Below are 23,142 nucleotides of genomic sequence, written 5' to 3'. Positions count from 1 at the left end.
GCTTCTGCCGTAGCATGAGCTGCGAACTCACACAGTCTGCCAGATGGCAGTGGGAGGCCCATTAGTTATGCATCACACATCCTGATCAAAACTGAAAGAAATTATGCTCAGATTGAGGAGAGATGCTCGAGAGTAAAGCAATGATGAGAATTTTCTGTGTTTCTCCGGAAGATTTCACATCATCATTCTCCATAAATAAACTCATTCTTAATCTGTGGACCCCCAATCTGGGCTCACTTCCAAAGGAACTCCTCTCATGGTTTGGGTCAAACCGTGCACGTTCCTGTGATATTCATTAGAGAATCCCACGGAGCTGATGCCCTTTCAAGGTTATCTTGAAAAGTCTGAGAATCAGAGTGTAAAATAATACACTAAATTTTGTGCCTTTCAGAGAAGGTCTGTTCTTTAGTGCTGTGGAAGAAGTAGAGGAATTCAGTTACAAAGGAAGCTTACTAGAATCTTGGAGAGCACAGGCTTGATGAAAATAAATGGGAAATGCAGTGTATAAACATTGCTGATGAATGAAAAGGGATATATGTATGTACACGTATGGCTGAATCACTCTGTTGTACACCAGAAATTGACACAATGTTGTAAGCTGACTATACCTCAATTTTAAAAATGTTTGAAAAAAAGAAATATTGCTGATGAGAAAGATTCTAAGTAGTACTTTGAAAGGGGCTGAGGGACCCAAAGTGTATAGAATAACATTGATAGTAACGTTTATAGTCTTTGAAATAAAATATAAGATTGTATTTGTTGCTTAACAAAACCAAGAGAGTGTGTTGTAATCATAAGTTACCAGTTTTCTGCTAAGTAGAAGGCATTCATATAAGGGCTTGTTCTAGTGTACTTTCCTGAGAAAAGACCTTTTTTGTTGCTTAAGGAGAGTCAGTCACTGTACATATGTCCATGGAAGCCAATCCCAGCTCCACTTTGAATTGTTCTTTTGGCAAGGAGCAAATGAATAACTATTTCTAGTCCTTGGTTTTCCCATCTGCAAAATAAGAATAAAAATACTTGTCTTTCCCTATCCACTGGGATGCTGTGAAGAAAAATGTCAGAGACCTTTCAAAGAGGGAAAAGCTCTGTCTCAGACAGAGAGGGGAAAAAAATCTTCCTGCCCCATCCCCAAATTTTCTGAAAAACCTAGACTAAATCAACTGACATTCACTGAGTGTCTATTATAACGCCACATCAGCTCTGAGGGACGCTTAGAAGACCACAAACATGTGACTGCAGTCATACAAGTGGAGAAAACAGTGCTGGGGTCCAGGGTGAGCGCGGCCCTCTAGTCGTGAGAGGTCAACATGGGTACTCCCTGCACTCAGGGAGCATCCAGTCTAGTGCCCAGGGGGGCCCTGGGTCTGTGGTGTCCAAGCCTGAATCTGCACCAGATTCTCCTGGGAAGGTTCCTAAGAACACAAACCCTGGGTGCCTCTCCCCAGATCCAGTGGTTTGGGGCATGTGGATTGAAGAGGGATGTGATTGACGGAGAGGTGAATGGATGACGTCCCTGGACTTCTCACTCAAACTTGCATCCGTGTGGCTCTGCCCTTATTTATGTTCAGCAAGGTTTTCTTTCAACAGAGAAATTCAACATCTAAAATAAAGTAAAACAAACCTTTGATATTGAAAGAACATGGGTCTGACAGGCTTCCTCGGAGACAGGAAATTATTTCTAGAGTTTCTTTCATTTATTCACTTATTCATCATTCATTCACTCGACAAACATTTCTTGTATGTCTCTTGCGGCCCTGCGGGCTCAGCAGTGAACAGGACAAAGTCTCAGTTCTTACGAAGCCGTCACCAACGTACCGTGGACATCCGGGCCCCCAGCTTTTGTTTTTCCAGGTTTGATTCTTTAACTGAACCAGATGTTCTCTCCACAATTCCGCACATTCCTTCTCACCCTACCCCCTTTCTGCCACCCTTTCTTCTCGCCAGAAGGTCATTTCTATTTATTTGAAAACACAGATTTTAACGTTTGCTCATCTGAAGTGTATTAGTCTTCGCATACTTCTGCCATTGATTCTGAACCAGGCAGTGCAATAAAATGAGTACGTCTGTGTAACATGTGCTTGTTCCTTGCTTCACTCTCCTCTGTTTCATATTCAGTATGACATGCGGGAAATACATCTCGGAGCAGGATGTTTACACATATATACCTTCGGTAGGTGTGATTTGACGGGCAACGTAGACGTAATCAATCAACAAATATTTCAGAGACATTCCTGAACACATAAAACAATGTCCTCATTCTCAGGAAGCAGATTAAGCTTCCTGCGATGGACAACTCAGAAAATGTACCAGAGGCCTTCTCTCCCTCTTCAGTGATGCAAGAAGAAGAGAGGAAGGATTTTTAAAGGTAACAAGCAAGGTATCTCCGCTCGTAGTCCAAACCCAAATAATGACTGCCTCAACTTGAACAGTTTCACATCAGCTACTACCTGTGTGTGTGTGTGTGTGTGTGTGTGTGTGTGTGTGTGTGTCTGTGTATGAAATGCAAGAACAGGACTAGTGGGTACCTAGAGGGATAAACTTTTCACTGGTCCTGCTGAGTATCTCACCAGCTTTGGGCAGGATGAAAATAAAGTCAAAGCTCAACAAAACTAACCAAAGGGAAGGTGGCGCTCTGAGCATCCTTTCCTCCTGTGTTCTTCCAGCTCCCCTCACCATCGCCCCCATCAGCACCACTCCCATCTTTCTGCTCCCACAACACCCTTACCCAAGGCCCCACGGTGTGTCCTGCCTCCTTACTAGGGTACGAGGTTGCAGCATTCTACCCAGCTCCCTCCCTCATTCACCAACAGGGTGGATCCAGCTGCTCTTTGGTAGGGGGACCTGCCTTCCTCCCTGCTCCAGAACATCCCTCCTAAAGCTGGCTGGCCAAAGGGAGAGGATGACCTCCCCAGACAGAGAGGCGACTGGTGTCTCCAAAACGCCGCCTCCAAGTCCTGGCTTGTCATTGTGCTTTCTCCACCACCAAATTTAGCCTCTCTGACCCAGATTCTTTGACATTGCTGGCAAATTTTAACGGATCAAGTAAATTATCCCCTGTTAATCAGCAAATGGGAAAAGAGCCAGGGAGAATCTAAACATTCATCTGTTACCTCCCCCAGATGTCATCTGTGAATTATTACAACCTCTCAAGACAACATCCCGACCTTTGTCCCCTTAGCCCAAAGAAATGACTCTAAGGGAAGGAATTTTAGACTAGGATAAGGACAGGAGATACATTAGAACTGGAGGGTTCTTCACCTCTTACTACTACACAGTGGTCATACTCCCAACACAAAACAAGTTCAACAACAACAACAACAAAAATTCAGTGACCTTCTTGCAAGCCCTCTTCTGCAAGGAAAGAAAAAAATTAATATATACTTCAAGTAGTATTCATGCTTTATCCATTTTCTGCCATAGCTTAACTTGAAAATGTTTTCATACAACCATGATGTGTAAGTATTTCTCTGTACATTTCTAAAAAAGAAAATAACCTCAGAGTTTTAAAAAAATCCATTTTTATAATAAAATGTTAGGGAAAACAACCTTAGGGATTAAATATCAACTACTTGCTCTTAAACCAAGGACACACTACTTCTCTTTGAACTTGTAAACCATCAGTGAGTAACGGAAAGATAAAAATCAGATTGTTTCTGGCTTTTTACAAGAGATTTTGTTTTGTTTTGTTTTGAGCCACTTAACATATAAACAGAAGAGTGTGATCATTTTCGAGACAGATGAGATGTTACCAAAGACATTTACCTTTGTAACATTTATTGGAAAGAAATTAGAAACGTGTCAGTACCCTAGGGCTGCTCTAACTTGGTTCCTTAAATCAACTGAAGCTGATAGTCTCACAGTTCTGGGGCTAGAAGTCTGAAATCACAGTTTCGGCAGGACCACGGTCCCTCTGACACCCGTAGGGGAATCCTTCCTTGTCTCTTCCAGCTCCTGGTAGTTTGCTGACAATCTTTGGCATTCCTCAGCCTGTAGCTGCCACTCCAATCTCTGCCTTCATCGTCACGTGACATTTCCCCGGGTCTCTGTGTCTTCACACGGCCGTCTTCTTATGTGGACACCAGTCATTAGATTAAGGGCTCACACCATGTTTAACTTAACTAATTAGATTTTCTTTTCTTTTTTGGTGCCATGCAAGAACAGAACAAGGGAGTCACTAGGGAGATAGACCTTTTACTTTTCCTCATGGATATCTCACCAGTTTGGGGTAGAATAAAAGTAAGATTAATTCTAGGCAAAATCAATTAAAGTAAAGGTGGCTCTCTGAGTTCTCAAGTATTAAAACCTAAGTCTTAGAAACAACTTACTGGCCATGCTCAGGCCACATGCCCACCCTTGAGGTGGGTGCATAAGGTTTCAGCTTCAACTAAATCACACAGTTCCTGGCTGTGGGAGCAGGGCCCAGCAAGCAGAGGCAGCTGACGCTTTATGCACGAGTCTTACTTCCATATAAGTCCACATATATCCATTTGTCCCACAAACATTTAGTATGTACTATGCACCAAGCACCAAAAAGACAAAATTGACTATAGAAAAAAAAATCTACTCTCAAGATGTTCACAGTTCAGTGGAAGAGAGAAAAATAGGAAGCAGTTAGAAGTTAAGAGTGTATCATTTTAAATCACACACTATCGAAAAGGAGAGAACGAGACATTAAAGTTCCCGCCTGGATTGTCTGGTCTAATTCACTATGATTTCTCCCCTAGAGAGATCAGAAGTTGGGAAAATTTTCCGGAAAGGGCCACACAGTAAATATTTTCAGCTTTGTGGGTTAAACCGTCTCTGTTGCAACTGCTCAATTTTATTCTTGTAGCCCGAAAGCAGCCACAGACAGTATGCAAACAAATGTGTTTGGCTCTGATTGAATAAAACTTTATTAATAGAAACAGACTTTGCATTTCATTTAATTTTTCACATGTCATGGAATACATTCTTCTTTGGATTTTTTTTTCAGTCATTCAGAAAAAGTATCAAAAATCATTCTTAGATTGCAGACTGTACAGAAACAAACAGTGGGCCAGGTTCAATCCAGCAGCCAGTTTTTCCATGCCCTAGAGTATTGCCACAGTCCTGGCCCCTCCAATCCACTCCCCATACTGCAGCAAGAGGAGCAGCCAGAGGAATCCTCCTAAGACCAAATCTCCTCACGTCACACATCTGTCTCCATGACATCTCGTCTTCAGGATACATCCCAAATATCGTCATAACTGTAAGGTTCTTCACAGTTCCTTGCTGAGCTGCTCTCATCTCCTCCAACAAACCATGCATTCCATGTTCCGGGCTCCCATTCCTTATTACCTCCACAGTCTCTACTCATTCTTCTACCTAGTTCCTCCTCCAGGAAACCTTCCTTAAACTCTTCCCCAAGCCTGAGAGAGGTGTCCTTAGTATGTTGATAGCAGAGTACATTGCCTCCTAACCACATCACTTAGTATATATGACAATGACTATCATAATACAGAATTACAATTAAATGTTATTATAGTTCCGTTTGCCAGCCTATGTCTTCAAGCTTGATGAGGACATCCTTAGGTCTCTTTGTTTCTCACTTATATGCAAAGCTTCTAAGTCAGGGTCTGGCATAAAGTGGATGCTCAACTAATGTTTATTGGATAAATGAATGATATGAGGAGAGGTATCTTAGGAGGCTTTGCAGAGGAGTGTCCCCTAAGCAGAGTCTTAAAAGATGAGTAACAGTATATAATTTTGGCAGGGAGTGGTAGGCATTTTTAAGCAGGGGGACAGTTATATGACACATGGAAAAGAGACCATTGGAAGTACACCAGATAGTGTGATATTGCTGGAGCATATGCTGTCTGTTGGAAAACAATGTGAAATGAGGCTAGAGAGATAGCCTGAGAACTGTGTAGGCTAAGATAAGGAATTTAGTCTTAACTCTTCAGGTAATGGGGTGCCTCAGCAAGGCCAAATTAGTTGGATTTACATTTTAGAAAGTTTACTTAGATCTCCCTGCACAGGTAGATAGTCTAGATCCAACTAAAGTGCCTGGGATAAAGTAGACAATGTCATTTTGGCAGTGGAGTTGACTGGAGTTGGATGCCAACCTGCCATTAGGAAATAAAATTGGAGCCTGCAGCAACAATACATGTAAGAAATAAGGACCACATGAATTAAGGCACTGGTAGTGGGAACCTAGTGGAAGTGTGTATTTGAAACAGGAAAAATGGGAAGATTAAAAAAACAGAATTAGAAGCCAAAGCCCATGATATCTGCTGTAAGATTCACTAGCCCATGTGTAGCTATTTCAACTTGGATTTAAATGAGTTAAAATTAAATAGAACTTAAAAAATCAGTTCATTGATCATATTAGTGACATTTCATGTGATCATTAGCCATGTGTGGCTCATGGCTACTGCATTGAACAGTGCAGATTTATAGATTTCCATCATTGTAGAATGTTCTATTGGCCAACACTACACAGACCATAGTTGAAATCGTAGCTAAAGTCAAGACTGTCCAGGGAATTCCTCAAAAAGTTAAATATAGAACTACCATCTGACCCAGAAATTCCACTGCTAGGTATGCAGGCATACCTCATTTTATTGTGCTTTGCTCTACTGCATTTTGCAGATAATGTGTGTGTGTTTTGTTGTTGTTGTTGTTTTTTACAAATTGAAGGTTTGTGGCAACGCTGCATCAAACAAGTCTATCAGTGCAATTTTTTCCAATTTTTGCTCATTGTGTGGCTCTGTGCCATATTTTGGTAATTCTTGCAATATTTCAAACCTTCCACCGGCAAAAATAGTATGACTCACTGAAAGCTCAGATGATGGTTAGCATTTGTTTTATCAATGAAACATTTTCTAATTAAGGTATGTGCACTGTTCTAGACATAGTGCTATTGCACATTTTACAGCATAGTGTAAAAATAATTTTTATATGCACTGGGAAACCTAAAAATTCATGTGGCTTGTTTTATTGTGACATTCACTTTATTACAGTGGTCTGGAAACAAACTCACAGTATCTTGAGGTATAACTGCATAACCAAAAGAATTGAAAGCAGGGATTTGAATATTCATAGCAATATTATTCGCAATATCCAAAAGGTGGAAACAACCCAGGAGTCCACCAACAGATGAATGGATACACAAAATGTGGTATGTCCATACAGTAGAATATTATTCAGCCTTCAAAAAGAAGGAAATTCTGACATGTGACAACATGGATGAGTCTCGAAGATATTAGTTGAAATAATCCAGACACAAAAGGACATATATTGTATAATTCCACTTATATGAGCTACCTAGAGTAGTCAAATTCATAAAGACAAAAAGATGACCAGGGACTGGGAGAAGGAGAGGATGGGGAGTTATTGTTTAATGGGCACAGAGTTTCTTTTGGGGATGGTAAAAAAAACTTTGGGGTATAGATACTGGCGATGGCTATACAACATAAATTTAACACCACTGAATTTTATGCTCACAAATGGTTAAAATGATAAATGTTTTATATATATTTTACCCTAATGATAATATAAAAGATTATCTAGAGAGAACGTGTAGAACAGGAAGAGGAGAAAGATTCTGTAAGGGAATAAAAAAGAAGATGAAGCCATGGATGAGATCCAGAAAGTCAGAGGGGTAGAATGGCAAACAGGAGAGGGTGCCATCAAGGAAACCAAGGTGGAAAAGAAAAAGTAACTTTCTACCCACAGGGCCATTTGTGATATGCTGCCAACAATGTTCCGCATTTAAAACCCACAAGAAAGAGGCACAACCAAACCACCAAGTCCGAAAAGGTAGCTTGCATTCCTCGGCTCCCTCCCAGCCCAGATCTCATCCCAACCATCGCTCACGAATGAAGGATCTTGACTGCACATCTCTCCTTCAGCTCACTCCTTCACGTTCTCTTTGAGAAGCTGGAAAGAAAACAGCTCCTAACTTTCCTTTCTCTTAATGCCTGTGGAAATGTTTGCGTATGTGGCATCGTTTCAATGACACTTCAATGTGGTAGCTTCAAAATGAATGTCTAACAATGAAGGAAAGGTCACCCGAGAACTCCCACGTGAGAACAGAAAGGACATCTAGGTAGGAAAACCAATACCCACAGGCCATGTTTACCACAAGACTTGGGGGCAGAGTCACCCCACAAATCCCAAAATACAAATGAATATGGATCAATCACCAACTGCCACAAGAGCTGTGTGGTCTCAGCCCCTGTACACGAGGAAGAAAGAAAGAATTGGGTGGTGCCTGTTGGACCTAAGAAGAGGAAACCCCTCAGAGAGCAGCAGATCTTCATGGGGATGGGAGTGGGCTGATGGGGTAATAGCACCTGAAATGGACAGATGTTTTGCTCCCCAGGAGAAGATGAGAGTATGGGGCTACAGTAGGAAGGTCCAAAGGGAACACAGCAATCTCCCTCAACTGCCCTCAAAACTGACCCTCAGGGCTCCCTTTTAAAACAGGGAGGCAGACCAAGGAGGAACTGTTGAGAATGGAATTGAAGTTGATCAGGACAATATGGAAGCAACCTCAATGTCCATCAACAGATGAATGACAAAGATGTGAGGAGGGGTGTGTACACACACACACACACACACACTGGAATATTACTCAGCCATAAAAATGAAGACATTTAGAGGAAGTTGTAATGTCAACAATGGACTGTTACTCAGTCATAAGAAAGAATGAACTAATGCCATTTGCAGCAACATGGATGGACCTGGAGATGATCATACTAGGTGAAGTAAGTCAGACAGAGAAAGACCAATATCATATGATATCACTTATATGTAGAATCCAAAAAATGATACATATGACCTTATTTACAAAACAGAAATAGACTCACAGACATAGAAAACAAACTTATGGTTACCAAAGAGGAAATGGGAGAGGAATAAATTAGGAGTTTGGGATTAACATGTACAAACTACTATACATAAAATGGATAAACAACAAGGACTTACTGTAAAGCATGGGGATCTAAATTCAATACCTTGTAATAACCTATAATGGGAAAGAATCTAAAAAAGAATATATATATATATATATATATATATATATATATAGCTGATCACTTTGCTGTACAACTGAAACTAACACAACATTGTAAATCAAACATAGGTCAATTATTTTTTAATTCAAAAAAATTGATCAGGACAGGGGCAAGAGAGATGAAGGGAAGGGAAAGTCTAGACTAGACTGAAGTAGGGGGTGGAGGGGGCACAACAAGGAAATCTCAGAAAGTAGACCTCTGTATGCATGAAAACAATAGAAGAGGCAAACAAGCTCATCTAAACCTCTCACACTCTTAGGAGTCCAAGAGTCCTAATTTCTCATACAAATGTGCACCAGAGTAGTACTGAAGACAAATATCACGTGAAAGTCTTATAAGAAAAAAGGGAAGTAAGGAGAGTGGATGACCACTAATATCACAGAACAAGGGGCAAGCAGATCTCACATGCCTCAGATCTGCCAGAAGACCAAAACCTGAGTTTGGACCAGGGTGGGGATAGCTCAGTGGTAGGGCACATACTTAGCATGCACGAGGTCCTGGGTTCAATCCCCAGTACCTTCATTTGAAAAGAGAAGGAAAAAGAAAAAACCAGAGTCTGATCGAGACAGAGGATCCAGCTGCAAACCTGCAGGTAATGGAGAAGACAGAAAGAATGGAGCAAATGACACCATCCGTGTGCGACCTGCCGAATTTAGGCTGTCAGGTTAAATGGCCCAGGTTCCTGGAATGGGTTTTCAGATGACTACAAACTGGGTGGCTTAAAACAACAGTTTCTTCTCTCACAGTTTTGGAGGCCAGAAGTTTCCAATCAGGGTGTCAACCAGGTTGATTCCTTCTGCAGTCTCCCGAGGGAGAATCTGTTCGTGCCTCTCGGCCTATGGTTTGTAGACACATCACTTCATTCTCTGCCTCTGTTTTCACACAATCTCCTCTCCTCTGGGTTTCTCCTCTCCTTTTCTTTTATAAAATGATCCACATTGGATTTAGGACCCACCCTAATCCAGGATAATCTCATCTTGAAATCCTTACCTTCATTATTCTGAAAAGACCATTTTTCTAAGTAAGGTCAAATTCACAGGTTCCAGTGGATAGGTCTCTTTTGAGAGGGACCAACCATTCAACTTACTACATTCTTCAAGATAAATTGTAAGGTAAATAAAGGGATAGATCAGGAATCATATATTAAAAGAGATTTAAAAGACTTTTTTTAATGGGCAAGACTAAACTATAGTTTCTGGACTATATTTGGCTTTTTTAAAACATGAAGAAGTGAAGACTAAAAATATTAGGCTAACAGTACTTTTGGTGGGAGGGAAGGGGTTGTGATCAGGATTAAGGCATGTGAAAGGGACTTCAGGGATACAGGTCAAGTTCTACTTCTTGACCTGGGTTGTGGCTACAGGAGTGTTCGTCCTGTGGTAATTCATTAACCCATGGTTAGTTTTGTTTAGTTTTCTATGTCTGTATTTTTGGTTTCCATAAAAATCTGTTTCAAAACAGCAAGGAAACACACACCTTTGAGATAATACCCTTCTTTCCATCCAGCATATTTTGTCTGAATCACATTACTTGTTAACTGAGCAGGAAGAGCTTTAGCAGAAAAGGCAATTTGCAATCACGGTATAGTCTAAATAAAGTTACACTAACAATGGTAACATTAGTTGCTCAAAAGATTCTACATACAAGGGAGTTTTCTATGTCATCGTTGCCTAAGAAGCCAGTTTATAGGTTAGAGATTTCCAGGTCATAGATGCCTGTGTGGCAGTGTTTCCCAAAGTGTATTCTGTGGACCACCTGCATCACAATTATCCTGCTTATAATGCAGATTCCTGGACTCCAACCAGAGATTCAGCTACAGTAGATTGATGCTCTATGCCGGAAGTTTATCCTAGATTTATTTAAAAACACAAAAGCTCTATCTAAAGAGTACCTTCCTGGTCTAGTCAAAGAATTGATGACAAGAAACCCTACACTGGTATCTCAACCTGACAAGAAACTCTACACTGGTATCTAAACCACTATCTATAAATAACTATAATGGTCAAATTTTCCAGGATGAGCACCTAGAAATTGTTATTAGTGTTTGATGTGGTAATGGCTTAAGGACATGCTCCTCTTTCTTCCCAACCAGGAAGATAAAATAGAATGTTATTTCTGTGTGAGCTAACTGACTGAATTGCAATAGAAAAGCCTTAAACTCTTAGGCTGGTCTTCTCCAGACCCTAAAATTTAAATATGCTCTGAATCCAATGTAGGTTCAGATTTGGCTGAACTAAATTAGAGGCACAATTTAAACTTCTAATGTTCCGAAGACTTTCTGGGCCCATGAGCAGTCTCCTTAATCCAGAAACCTATGACTTTTCCATCTGAAGATTTAACCTTGAATCCCCCAAAACAGTTTAATAGTGTTGTTTCTTGGGAATTATTTATATAGACCTTATGGATGTTGGCAAATCTGTATTTAGAAATAGAAAATGAAGACTTTTAGAGAAAATTGTAATGTCAAACTTTGTGGTATGTATAATGTACATGTATCTGTGTGTATATGTTTACATACATGTGTGCGTGTAGAAATTCGGAGCTTCTTATGGCAACTGGCAGGATGAGAAGGTGCAGGAAGGAGGTTGGAAACACCCATCCAGGCATCAGACACGGGGATGGCAACGCTAGCTGGGGCAATGGGGAGTAGTGGGCAGAAGTCCAAAGTTATACAGCTGACTCTTGCCCTCAGTCTCTAGAGCGTAAAGGAGTTACCCAGAGGGATTTGTTAAATGAGGTTCTTGGGTCCTGCTCAAGGGATTCTGATTCTTTGGGGTGGGGTAGAGCTCAGGAATTTGCACTTTTATAAGCACCTTGGGTGAGTCTGCACCAGGTGGTCAGCAAGTCATACTTTGAAAAAGTCTTCAGCGGGGGCTATAGCCAGGCTGGCAATTAGTGTCATTGGTGTCCAGTAACGAGTGGTATCTTGGCAGTGATCCAAAACAAGGTGAGTAGCAGTTAAGAGGTCTGAGGCTCAGGCAGGCAGGCTAACAGACTGCATTAATTTCCTAGGGCTGCCATAATAAATGACCACAAACTAGGGATCCGAAAACAACAGAAATTTACTCTATCATAGGTCTAGAGGCCGGAAGTCTGAAATCAAGGTGCCAGCAGGGCTCTGCTCCCTCCAGAGCTCTAGGGGAGATGCTACTCCTTGCCTCCTCCAGCTTCTGGTGGCTGCCAGCATTCCTTGACTCATGCTTCTCATCCCAGCCTCTGCCTCTGTCTTCCCATGGCCTTCTCCACTTCTCTGTATGTCTCTCTTCTGGCTGTCTCTTATAAGAACACTTGTCACTGGATTTAGGGCCCACCCAGATAATCCAAAATGATCTTATTTCAAGAGTTTTAGCTTGGTTACATCTACAAAGACCCCTTTTCCAAGTTAGGTCACAACCACAGGTTCTAAAGATTAAGACAAAGGCGTGTTTTGCTGGTGGGGGAGAGGGGCACCATTCAACCAACTACACAGGCCAATTCTGGGACAGCTAGCTGCCTTGGGTTACTGCCAGAGTAAGGGAAAGGGTGGCAGTGACTGGCAAGAACAGTCTGGCTCTTCTGCCAGAGCAGTCTGAACTTCAAGGGAAGGTCTTGAGGGTTCAGACTTAGGAAACAGCCAGAAGCTGACTACTAACAGATGAGCAGGTTGGGTAGGATGAGCAGCAGAGCTGACCTGACTTCACCACCCTGAACTTCTGAGTCAGGATTCCATAATCCCTACTAACCAGGACATGACTGTGCTCCGGCTCTGGGACAAAGCCAAGTGGACATCCATAGGCAGTAGGAAGATTAGAGGCTGGGAGTCAGAGTGGACAAGAAGGAGCTGCAAAGCACAACCACACAAATAAGTAGAATCATCAACAGCCACCACTTATTGTGCACTTGCTATATACCTGGTAAAGTGCCATTTATTATGGCCGCTTTTCAACATAACCTTGCATTATGGGTATTACGATATAAGCTCCCATAAAACATGTGAGAACCCAGCCTGTTAAAGATTAAAGTTATATAGCCAGTAAGTGGCAGAGCTAGAATTTAAACCCCAATCACTCTGGCTCCAAAGCCCATTTTCTTTCTCCTAAAACATGCTTCCTCTCCACAAGTGAATTGCCTACCTCAAATGTTATTATCTTAACTTCCAACACCTCCTCTTCTCTCTTTGAACCCCTCACCCCATCCTGGGGTTCACTAGACGTAGAATGTCAAAATATCAGAATTACAGGTGTTGATCTAGATGGCAAACACTTGCTGTCTTGTGACTGTGACTGTAATCTTAAAATGTAGGTCTACGATGACTGTGCATGTTGCACACCCCTCCTCCTACGACCCTCACTATAGCCACCAAATGCATGCTGTCAGTGATTTTCTATAGCTGGTAACATACAAGTAGTTACAATACTAGTTTTCTCCGTAGTGACGCACAGTGGAAAGCAACGTTGATAGAACAAGTTCAAGGAAGTTGCTAATACCTTATGCTTCTAGCCCAGCCAGGAATTGATGTCCTTTGAATACCACCTAATCTGCCCTAAAGATAGTGTCAGTTTTACGATGATGTGTCAATCAATGTTTGGGTACTGGGCCATGAATCCTCAACTAGCTTGAAAGCAAGACCAAAATATTCCTGAAGCAAGGTTTAACAATACTTTGAGCTCACCCTGTTTCAGGTAAGGTTAACAGGACTGAAATAGTAAGGAGTCTTAGTCTGAACTGACATATTTTGTCAGGCCTTTCAGAAGACTGAATATATGAGGTTTTGGAAATTATTACTAATGATGATGATGATGATGATGATAACAATAATAATAGTCTTGCAAAAGGGCTTGAGGTATTGCAATCCTCATTACACAGTAAGCACCAGATTAGCAGCTATGTTGTGCAATTCTTATTGATTGGAACTGTAAATGATGACCTGACATATGGACACCTTTCCCCACAACCTGTCAGGGTCCTTTTTCCTACGCAATCTCACAGGAGCAATCTTCAATGTTAAGACCCATGAATACTTGCACCAGCGCGGAAGTCAGTTTGACAATAAATTTAATACTTTTGGGGGGGTGGTGTGCAATTTCTAGTTTACTGGAAAAAAAAATCTTTGAAAATATTTTGGACTGGGTTTAGACAGACGTGTTTGCTTTTAGTCAGAGAACTTGCTAGGAAACCGAAATTGTAACGTGCTGGTGCTGGGCGTGCAGCGTTTATTGGGAGCAAGACGTCATCGTGGGAAGCACGTACTTCTTCGGATTACTGTTTGGCGGATTAGAAACCCGTAGATCAATCCTAGGTTAGCTCAGATTAACTGCCCTGGGTGCTTCTGGGCCAGCGTGGGGCCGAGGCGTGGGGTGGGTGTCTGCTGGACTCCAACCAATATTCGTGCTAAGATTTCACTGGGCAAAATATTAAGAGTTAATTTTTACGTAAACCCCATCGAGGCTAATAATGAAGCTACCACGAATGATCTGGAATGTTAACTAAATCGTGCCCGAAATCACGTCAGTCGAACCTTCTGCCCCCACGATTCTGTCTGCCCACATGCTTCTGTCTATCAGCCTCGGCCTCGGGATCAGCTCTCGCCGCGGCATTGGGTGGATGTCAGGAAGGGAGAAAACCACGATTTAAAGGGCTCAGTTTCCACCTGCCAGGCATCGTTCGCATGGTCCAACCTGCCTTCGGTACATATTTGGGAGAATCTCCCGCCGTTGTTCATCTATTACCCTGACTGGTCAAACGAAAGAGTTCCTGAAAGTGTCCCCTTGGTCACCTTGACAATTTCCAAAAGCGAAACTTGCACTCTAGACTAGGTCCACACTGAGTCTGCGGGGCGCGGAGTCCCTGCAGGTCAGCAGCGCCCGCCCGGCTGGTGGGCGGGGATGCGGGCGGAGCCTGGACCAGGCGTGGTCTTCCGTGGGAGAGAAGGCAAGGCTTCACCCCACCTCCTGAAAAACCCCTGCTCCCTCCCAGCCAATCAAGAAGGCCTATGCAAATAGGGCCCCTGTCGCCCCGGCAACCATGATGCACGGCAGCCAACGAAAACCGGCAAGTCGCGTCCCTGCTCGACGATTGGAACTTAAGTAAGGAGACAGAGGCCCAATGGGCTGTGGGAACGGTCCTCGGCGGGTTGAGGGGCGGGGATATGCAAATATGGTTTGAAAAGGCGGCGGGAAATCTGAGTTTCGCGGGAGGACCTTGGCGCGTAAACCGTATCCCTTCATTCATTGTCAGCAGCAGCTTCCTGGAGCCATTTTTCAGCTGCCGGCCGCAGCACCCGGGCTGCCGCCGCCGCCTCGCAATCCATTGCATCGGCCGCCCCCGACGCCTCCATCCCCCCTCGGGGCCCGATATCCGTGCGGCCGGGACCCTCCTCTCTCCAGAGCCCCGATTATTTTTGGCCCCCGGGGCCCGTGCGGTGCCGAAAAATAAAAAGAAAAGAGAGAGAAGGGGCTCGGAAGCGCCGGGCGGGGAGGAGAGAAGGAGGAGAGACTTGGAAACTCCGACTGCAAATAATAAAGAAATTGAAAACAATACATTAATATACCATAGCAATAAAAAGAGCAGGAGCGAGAGATGAGAAAGGGGATCCAGCCCGCCCTGGAGCAGTACCTGGTGACCGCCGGGGGTGGGGAGGGGGCGGCTGTCGTCGCCGCCGCCGCTGCAGCCTCCATGGACAAAAGGGCACTGCTAGCCAGCCCCGGCTTCCCCGCCGCCGCCGCCGCTGCTGCCGCCGCCCCGAGCGCGTACATCCAGATCCTCACCACGAACACTTCCACCACCTCCTGTTCCTCCTCCCTCCAAAGCGGCGCCGTCGCCGCCGGCCCCCTCCTCCCCAGTGCCCCCGGCGTGGAGCAGACCGCCGGCAGCCTCCTCTACACCACGCCGCACGGACCCTCCAGCAGAGCCGGGCTGCTGCAGCAGCCACCAGCGCTGGGACGCGGCGGCAGCGGCGGCGGCGGCGGCCCTCCGGTAATGCCCTCCCGTTCCCACCCTCCCCAGCCCGGGCGGGAGGTGGGCTCGCACCGCGCGGGGTGGTGGGCGCGCTGCGGGCCGCCCTGGGAGAGCGCGGGGCCGAGCGTCGTGGGCCTCGGCGGCTGCCCCTGCAACGAGGGTTTATTGTTAGACTTGTGTGTCTTCCCCCCAGCGCCCTGAGGGTCGGGGGGCTCCGCCAGGCGCGCGGGGCAGCGGGGATCGCCTTGGCGCGAACCACATCAAACACTCCGAAACTTTTAGCGGCCCCCCCTTCTTTTCCTGCACTTTTCCCTACCCCCACTCTCCCCTCCCCTCCAACTCGAAGCTTCCTCTTTCTCGGGCGTAGGAAGGGGTCACGCCCCGGATGGAGAAGGGGGTGGGGGAGGGAGTAGTGAACTGGGGAGTGGGGGACTCTGGGGGAGTGGAAACCGGGGGTCCCTTGGGGTGATGGCTCCCCCGCCGGCCTCGGAGGCCAGTTGGCAGCCGGGGGTCCCCGAGGCGTGCTCGGAGAGCAGGGGCTCTGCCAGGCTGCGCTTGACACATTTTGGGATCTGGAACTCCCGGCAACAAAGGGGCTGGGGGAAGCGGAGGGGGGCGCTGGGGGGGAAGGTGGAGCTGGAAGCTGGGTGCGGGCTGGGGCGTGGGCTGTCTGAGGGCGAGGGGCTAGCAGGCTGGAGCCCGGGCCTGGGCGCATCCCGGCGGTGGCAGCGGCGGCGCCCGCGTGGCCCGAGCGCCCGGGCCTTCCTCGCCGGGCCCCGGGCCTGCCCTTGACCCGCCTCTCCCCTTGCCCCTTCCTTCCCCGCCCTGTCCCCCTCTCCGCCCCCCAGCGACGGAGGGCGGGGGCAGCCGTGTTCCCGTCCCGCCGCCTGGGTCTGTCCCTCTCCCCGGGACCCGCCGGTGACGTTTCGCACACGTGCGCGGAGGACGCGCCTGTGACTGGGGAGGAGGCGGCGGCGGGAGGGGGCGCTGGAGGGGGAGAGGGGGCACCCACTTCCTCCTGCTCGCCGGCTCCCTGGCCTGGGACGGTCCCGGCGCCCTCGCACCCGCCCCCGGCACGGCCACCCTCCCTCTCCTCTCCCCAACCCCCCCCACGGGCGCCCGCCCTCGCCCGGCGCCGCCGGTCCGTTCGGCCCTCCGGGCCCCCTCTCTAGCCGGCCCCCCCATCTCCCCCCGGAGCCAGGCGGGTTTCGGAAATGCCCTTACAGCAGCAGGTTAGTGACCGGGACGGCTCGGGGGCCACTGCCGCCGCGGGGGCACCGGATTCTGTTGGGGGCTGAAGCCGTGAGGGTAGGCGGTTGAGCGGGGTTTTGGAGTGGGAACGGGGGGTTGGGTGCTCGAGGGAAATGAGTAAGCAAGAAAAATCTAACTAAGTAAATGCCCCGGCCTCCGGTTCTAGGAACCCCGGGGCAGGAGTGGCCGGCCCAGGGGGTGGGTATGGTGTTTATGTGTATTTTTTCCTAGGGGGCCGATGGATGGGCGATTGAAAACCGGAGGGGGGCTTCTCGCCAATGGCCGAGTTGAGCTCTGTTTTCAGTCTTCCTTCCCTTGTGCTGGAGGGGGAGGGGGCGGGTCAGAGGGTAGGGCGTCCGTAGGATTCCCAGGCCACCCGCCACCCCCTCCTTTTGTCCCTGTAATTTATAAAGCGCCTTTGAGAGATGATTTAGGTCAGTATGCAGCTTCTCTTTTTGTTGATACTAGAAAGAAGTGTGGCCCGGAGGTCTTCCCCCTTTCTCCTTTTCTCTCCCTCGTTCCCTTCCTCCATGCCTCCCGTCTTCACCCTCGTGGTGAGGTTTGGCCCCCACGAGGCTAGAAACGAACCAGACCCAGTTAGGTACTTGGTGGTTTGTTGATAATACCGGTCGTTGACCTCACCTTGTCTCGGCTCCAAATGGGCTTAATTTTTGGAGAAGCAAGATTTTGCCGAGGTCTTTAAGAGAGTCAGCACCTAGGCACCACTTTGGGGAATGAGATGGGTTTTGGAATAATGGAAAAAAATATTTCCTTACTCTTCCCAATTTCACCTCGAGTTGGATCTTAACTGCTTTTCAGCCCCAGAGATACTTGCTGGGGATGTGTGATAGATACCGTCTCAGTCAAAGCAGCTCATCGTGTTTTAGTGACTAGGGTCTGCCAGCAGGGGGGAGGTACAGTACCTGCTCACACATACAGTATCCAGTGAGCTGCATTCTAGCCATAAGAATGTTCCGCGCTTTTATTAGCATTAAATACTGTTACTGACTTGACCTAAACATACTTGGATGTATTTTCAGTATATTTGCCCCCTACACAGTTCTATTACTATTTCATAAACCTGATCTGGAACAACCAGCTATTGAGATACTTCTTGGATTGGATTCAGATTTATGGGGGGAGTAGTTCTGATAATGGGAAATTGTGAGACCACCAGATTGCCTTTTTTTTTTTAAGTTTTCGCCCACTTGTTGGGCCAGGTTTCCAAAACTGTCTAGCCAAACTTATATGTAGCTCATTGTATTTAAAGTATAAAAAAATTACCCTCACCACCGTCCAAACTGTTTCAAAACTTTATCCTTCTTACTATGAGATGATTATCCCAAAGTTGTGAGCACTGAATATAAAGTTTGGTTTCTGGTTTTTCTTTTTTTTTTTCTTCTTCTTATCAAAATTATATTAGACTTCTGTTTAAGTCTTGAACTTTTGTTGATATTCTTTCCCTAAGCAGGCGGGACACCATGGGGATAACTAAGTGATTGGCTGAGCAAAGAGACCACTTAAACACTTTGCAGCCGAGAAGAGGTTGAGAACTCCTGTTCCGGTGGCCAGAGTTGCAGGCCCATGTGGTTATGATTCCATGTTCTGTCTTAAGAACTTAACCAGGAGCAAATTCTCCAACTTTTTTTTTTTAATGAGACAAAATATATATACGAGTGCTACCTTTCTAGCTGTAACTACCTCTGTCATTTACAAGTCATTTGATCTTGGGCAAATAATCTCTCAAAACAGATACCTCTTCTGTAAAATAGGGACAATAACAATACTAACTTGAAGGTTCTTTTTAAGGGTTAATATGATAATGCATGTAGAACACTTAGCACAGTGCCAGGCAAAGAGTAGACGCCCAGTAAAATGAATACTCAGAAATGTCATTGTTTTTGTAATTCAGAGAAATGATGTAAGACCACGGGCACACTGCTCCTTTGTTGACATATATGAGGAAAATGGTTAAAAGTTTTCTAAAATGATATGTAATTAACTGTTTATACCTAATTAACTTGAGGTTTTAAATCTATAAACCCTGGCTACCCAAAGAATGGATAAAATGGGGACATGTCAGGACGGCAGGCCCATATAGAGATGGCGGTGATGAGCTGCCCGAACGTGAGCGTGTGCCTTGAGTTGTGACCAGTTTAGATCAACTCATCCTCACTTTTTGCCCTCACTCTTCCCTTGACTCCATGGAGCTGCCATCTCTTGGGGGCATCCTAGGCTCAGGGGCTTTTGTAGAAATGAACTGTTAATTGTCACATCAGAGGCATGCACTAGATAAATTCAGTGTTACATGCTAAGCTGTCGCACACGGGCTAGAGAAACCATAGTCAGCAGTGCTGTTTTCTGGAACAGAAAGAGCTTCATCATTTTCTGCCTCTTCTGAAAAGAAGCTGAAATTATTTCATTCCACTTCTAGAGAATTTGGGATCTATTAATGCAAGAGACAATGGCCTGTCACAGCTGATTTAATTTAATCCAGTCATAGCAACCCGCTGATTAGACTTCGGAAAAGAACCTGCAATGCTGGAAATTTCTGTCCAAGAATGGAGAAACCATAGGTGCTGTAGCAGAGTCTTTTTTTTCCTGTACGAGTACAAAAGAAGAAAAAGGCTGAGTTCCTGTGGTTCTGTACTCAATAATCTTGCTTCTGCTGAGATAGATGGTTGGTGCCAAGTTTAAGCTAGGAGAGAATTTTTAGTCACTACATACCCCAAAATGGAAGTTTTAATATAATACAGTGCCCAGACTCGGGCAGGACAAATCACTCCACTATAATCAGTACCCAGGGCGCCACTCGAATCATCCTCTGAAACAAAGTGCCCTTAAATGTGGCACCGTGACCTAAGGAACCCAAGCTCGCGAACAGGAGAGGCTTATTTGTTGTTTTTCTATAAATCGTCACCTTGTATAATAGTTGGAAGAGTAGGTTCTGAGATTGATGTGCTGTGTAAAGCTAACTTGAAAACAGAAAATACTCCTCTAAGCGTAGACATGAATAAGTAACAGCACCTGGAGATTGAAAGGGTGTAGGGAAAAGTGGCTTTTACTCTCATTTCTCATAGGGAAAATGCAGTGGTTTTCTTTTGGCTCTCCTGTCCTTCATTGCCCTCCCCATATATATATCAGCCGCACCTTTAACCTCTTTCCGAAGGACTTGGACCCGTTTGGCAAGGCTTCAAATATCCATAGTTAATTTTCTGACTGGTTTCCTAGTTTAACATGACTTACATATATTCCATTTATATGTCCAGTTTACATCCACTTTCCCCGGCTGACCAACTACAATTCCTTTTTAACCACCCACTTTCTACTAACATTTTAAACTAGGAAGAGTGAAAATCAACAATTGCCTGTGATCATCAAATCAAGTCTCTCCTAGGTTCCCACAGAACTACCCTCAGTATTGCAAGGCAAAGAAGGTAGATTGCAATTCTTATCAGGGTCTCTGTTTCACTTTGGTTTTTAAAGAAAGGAACCAGAATTCTCTGAAGTACTAAGCATGTCGTTTAATGTATATTTTTCATGCTTGTTAGCAGCTTAAAAATAGTGTTTCAGGGGCTGTATTTACAATTTGTAAGAAGCATTTCTTTCTACTAATCATTTTTCATGGGACTAAGAAGGGATGCTAACTGGGAAAGCAGTAAGTGTAGGAAACCACTAGCAGTATCTCCTTCCTCTTACCCTGATCCTCTCTTTGGCTTCAAAGAGTGACTTGGAAAATGTATCTTATGCAAAGAAGTTATACAACGGAAAGGGCAAAAAGGCAACAACTGGGATGGAGACAAGGAAATCAGGAGAGTGGGGATGGGGTTAAGACAGAGGAATAATGCATATAACTTTGGCTTCAGTAAGAAGGATATTGGTTTATTTTCTTTTGTCACTTCGAGCACTGCCCCCCATAAAGCAATGCATTTTTAGAACGCAAAGAATGTGGAAGTTACAAGGATGCATTCTCAGTCTCCCCCCAGCCTTAACTGGAGGTCTGTCTTGTTGATGTGGCAGCTGCAATTGTATACAATATCCCTTTGAATGGGAAGAGATAAAGCCCACTGGTTGCCAGATTGTATCACAAAGCCCAGGCACCTTGCTTTGCTAGAGAACCTGGGTGAAAGAGACCCGCTGTGTAGCTATGTAAACCAAGGCAGGGGGTTTATGTCTGTGGGAGGTTGACAGCAGTGAGAACTGACAGCTGATGGAATAGGGAGGAGATAAAGAGATAGGAAGAATAAAAACAATTAACTTTAGTCTGCTTTCTGTTACTGTAGCCCAGCTGGGGCCATGTCTTGTGTCCAGGTGACATTCTTTACACCTTGACAGTCCCTAAGAACAATATTTTAGGTTAGCATAGGAATACCTGATATTTCTGATGGTCTTTGAATCATAGCATTTGAGAGCTGTAAAGCAACAGAGTCATCATCTGACCCAATCCCCTTCATTTTGCAGGTGAGGAAATTTAAGACCCAATGCAATTAAGTTACGTGCGCAAGGTCACAAGCTAACTACTGGCAAAACCAGAACTGAAATTGGAGGCTTGAATTCTTAGAAGAACCGTCATTCACCAAGACAAAGTCTCCTATGCCCTATATGGGAAAATCGAGACGTATAGAATGCATTTTAGATTGCTTTCAGGAATGGCTACATTTTAAAAAATATACAGAAGTGTCCTTTGAACAGTTGGCTTTGCAGTAACAACAGCTCATTCTCAAAGATACAAAATAAGTGAAGCTCCTTTAGATGTTCAATGAAAGGGAATTTTTTTTAATGGAAGGAATGACTGGCTCTTATAAAAACATGATAGTAACATTTTTAAAGCTTTATTATTTGCAAAATTTCTGCAGATATGACATTCTCAGTGCCCAAAAGTGAAACAGAGACTTCACTGAGAATAGAACCTAAAAGGATTTTTGCCACGCTCTTCAGGAGAGGGGCACAGGGTGGCTCTGGTATCGGAGGTCTGGTCCTGGGCCAGCCACATCCTAAGTGATTACTGTGGTTTTCCAGAGGTCCCAGGACCCTTGCCCAGTGACATTAGACGAGGTGCTCTTCCTCCAGAAAGATTTCTGGTTTAACAAAGTGACTGATCAGTTTAACTCTTTCAGAGGAAGTCATCGCCCCCTAAAAGCCAGAACTAATTTCCTTAAAATGTCTTCTTTTACTTGTGGAATTGAGAAAGCTTAAAAATAGAATCACTTCAAGCCCTGAAGCCTTAAAGTGAAACATAATCCAACGTGGCTCTGTCGTTCACCGACTCGTTAGCAGTGGGGATAGATGGCTCGTCTATAATCCACAAACCAGAAAGGCACCATGCGTAGATACGGTCTTGCAGCCAGTGAGCAACTGTTGGTGAGAGCTATAGTTACCAGTGGCTTCCCCTGGAGGACTTTTTGGTGGATGGAGTCCGTCTTTCGGGGAGCAGAGGACCTGAATGCCCTTGGTTCTCCCAGCCAGCTCATGCCTGGCTACACAGGAGATCCTGTTGGCTCCCCCAGCACACGCTTGACTGCTGAGAAGCGCTTCTTCAAGCTCTAGTTTTCATGATGCTGAATGCTGTGGCTCTGGACCCTGGGGGTCACAGGAGGTCCACTCAGAGCCTGTAGATTTCACCCCTCCCTTGCCCTTTTTCTGTGTCTGATTCTTTGAGGTCCTGGAACTATGTAAGCAGGACAGCAGCCCTATGGCCCCTTCCGCTCTGATCCTCTCTGGGTCTGGCAGCCCTTAGGAGAGGCGGAGGCTCACGTGCACCTACCCCACACCCTCCACCCAAAAGGCAAACTGAAGGGCAGCGGGGCAGCGTGGCTTGTGCTCTTATCAGCTGTGTGCCTGGGCAAATCACTCAACCTCTGCATCTTCATTCCCTCACCTGTAAAATGGGGACATGATAACACCTACTTCAGTG

General features: G+C 45.2%; 2 protein-coding genes across 3 annotated transcripts in view; one reads left to right on the top strand and one right to left on the bottom strand.

The window, feature by feature from the left end:
- Window positions 1-15,766, bottom strand: part of MBOAT1 (membrane bound glycerophospholipid O-acyltransferase 1) — a 186,722-nt gene extending 170,956 nt beyond the window's left edge. The window contains exon 1 of the mRNA XM_072945599.1: window positions 15,636-15,766. The gene's annotated coding sequence lies outside the window, so the exon portion shown is untranslated. The remainder of the gene's footprint in view (window positions 1-15,635) is intronic.
- Window positions 15,182-23,142, top strand: part of E2F3 (E2F transcription factor 3) — a 66,119-nt gene continuing 58,158 nt past the window's right edge. Inside the window, exon 1 of one of the 2 annotated variants that reach the window (XM_072945600.1) lies at window positions 15,182-15,995. In XM_072945600.1, coding sequence (XP_072801701.1) covers window positions 15,600-15,995 — 396 coding nt within the window. In that variant the 5' untranslated portion in view covers window positions 15,182-15,599. Of the gene's footprint in view, window positions 15,996-16,621; window positions 17,210-23,142 lie in introns of those variants that run through there. The other variant, XM_015234634.3, reaches the window with a different exon arrangement.

Source organism: Vicugna pacos, chromosome 20 (assembly GCF_048564905.1).
Source record: "Vicugna pacos chromosome 20, VicPac4, whole genome shotgun sequence".
Taxonomy (NCBI): Eukaryota; Metazoa; Chordata; class Mammalia; order Artiodactyla; family Camelidae; genus Vicugna; species Vicugna pacos.
This window is presented reverse-complemented; position numbering and strand designations above follow the sequence as displayed.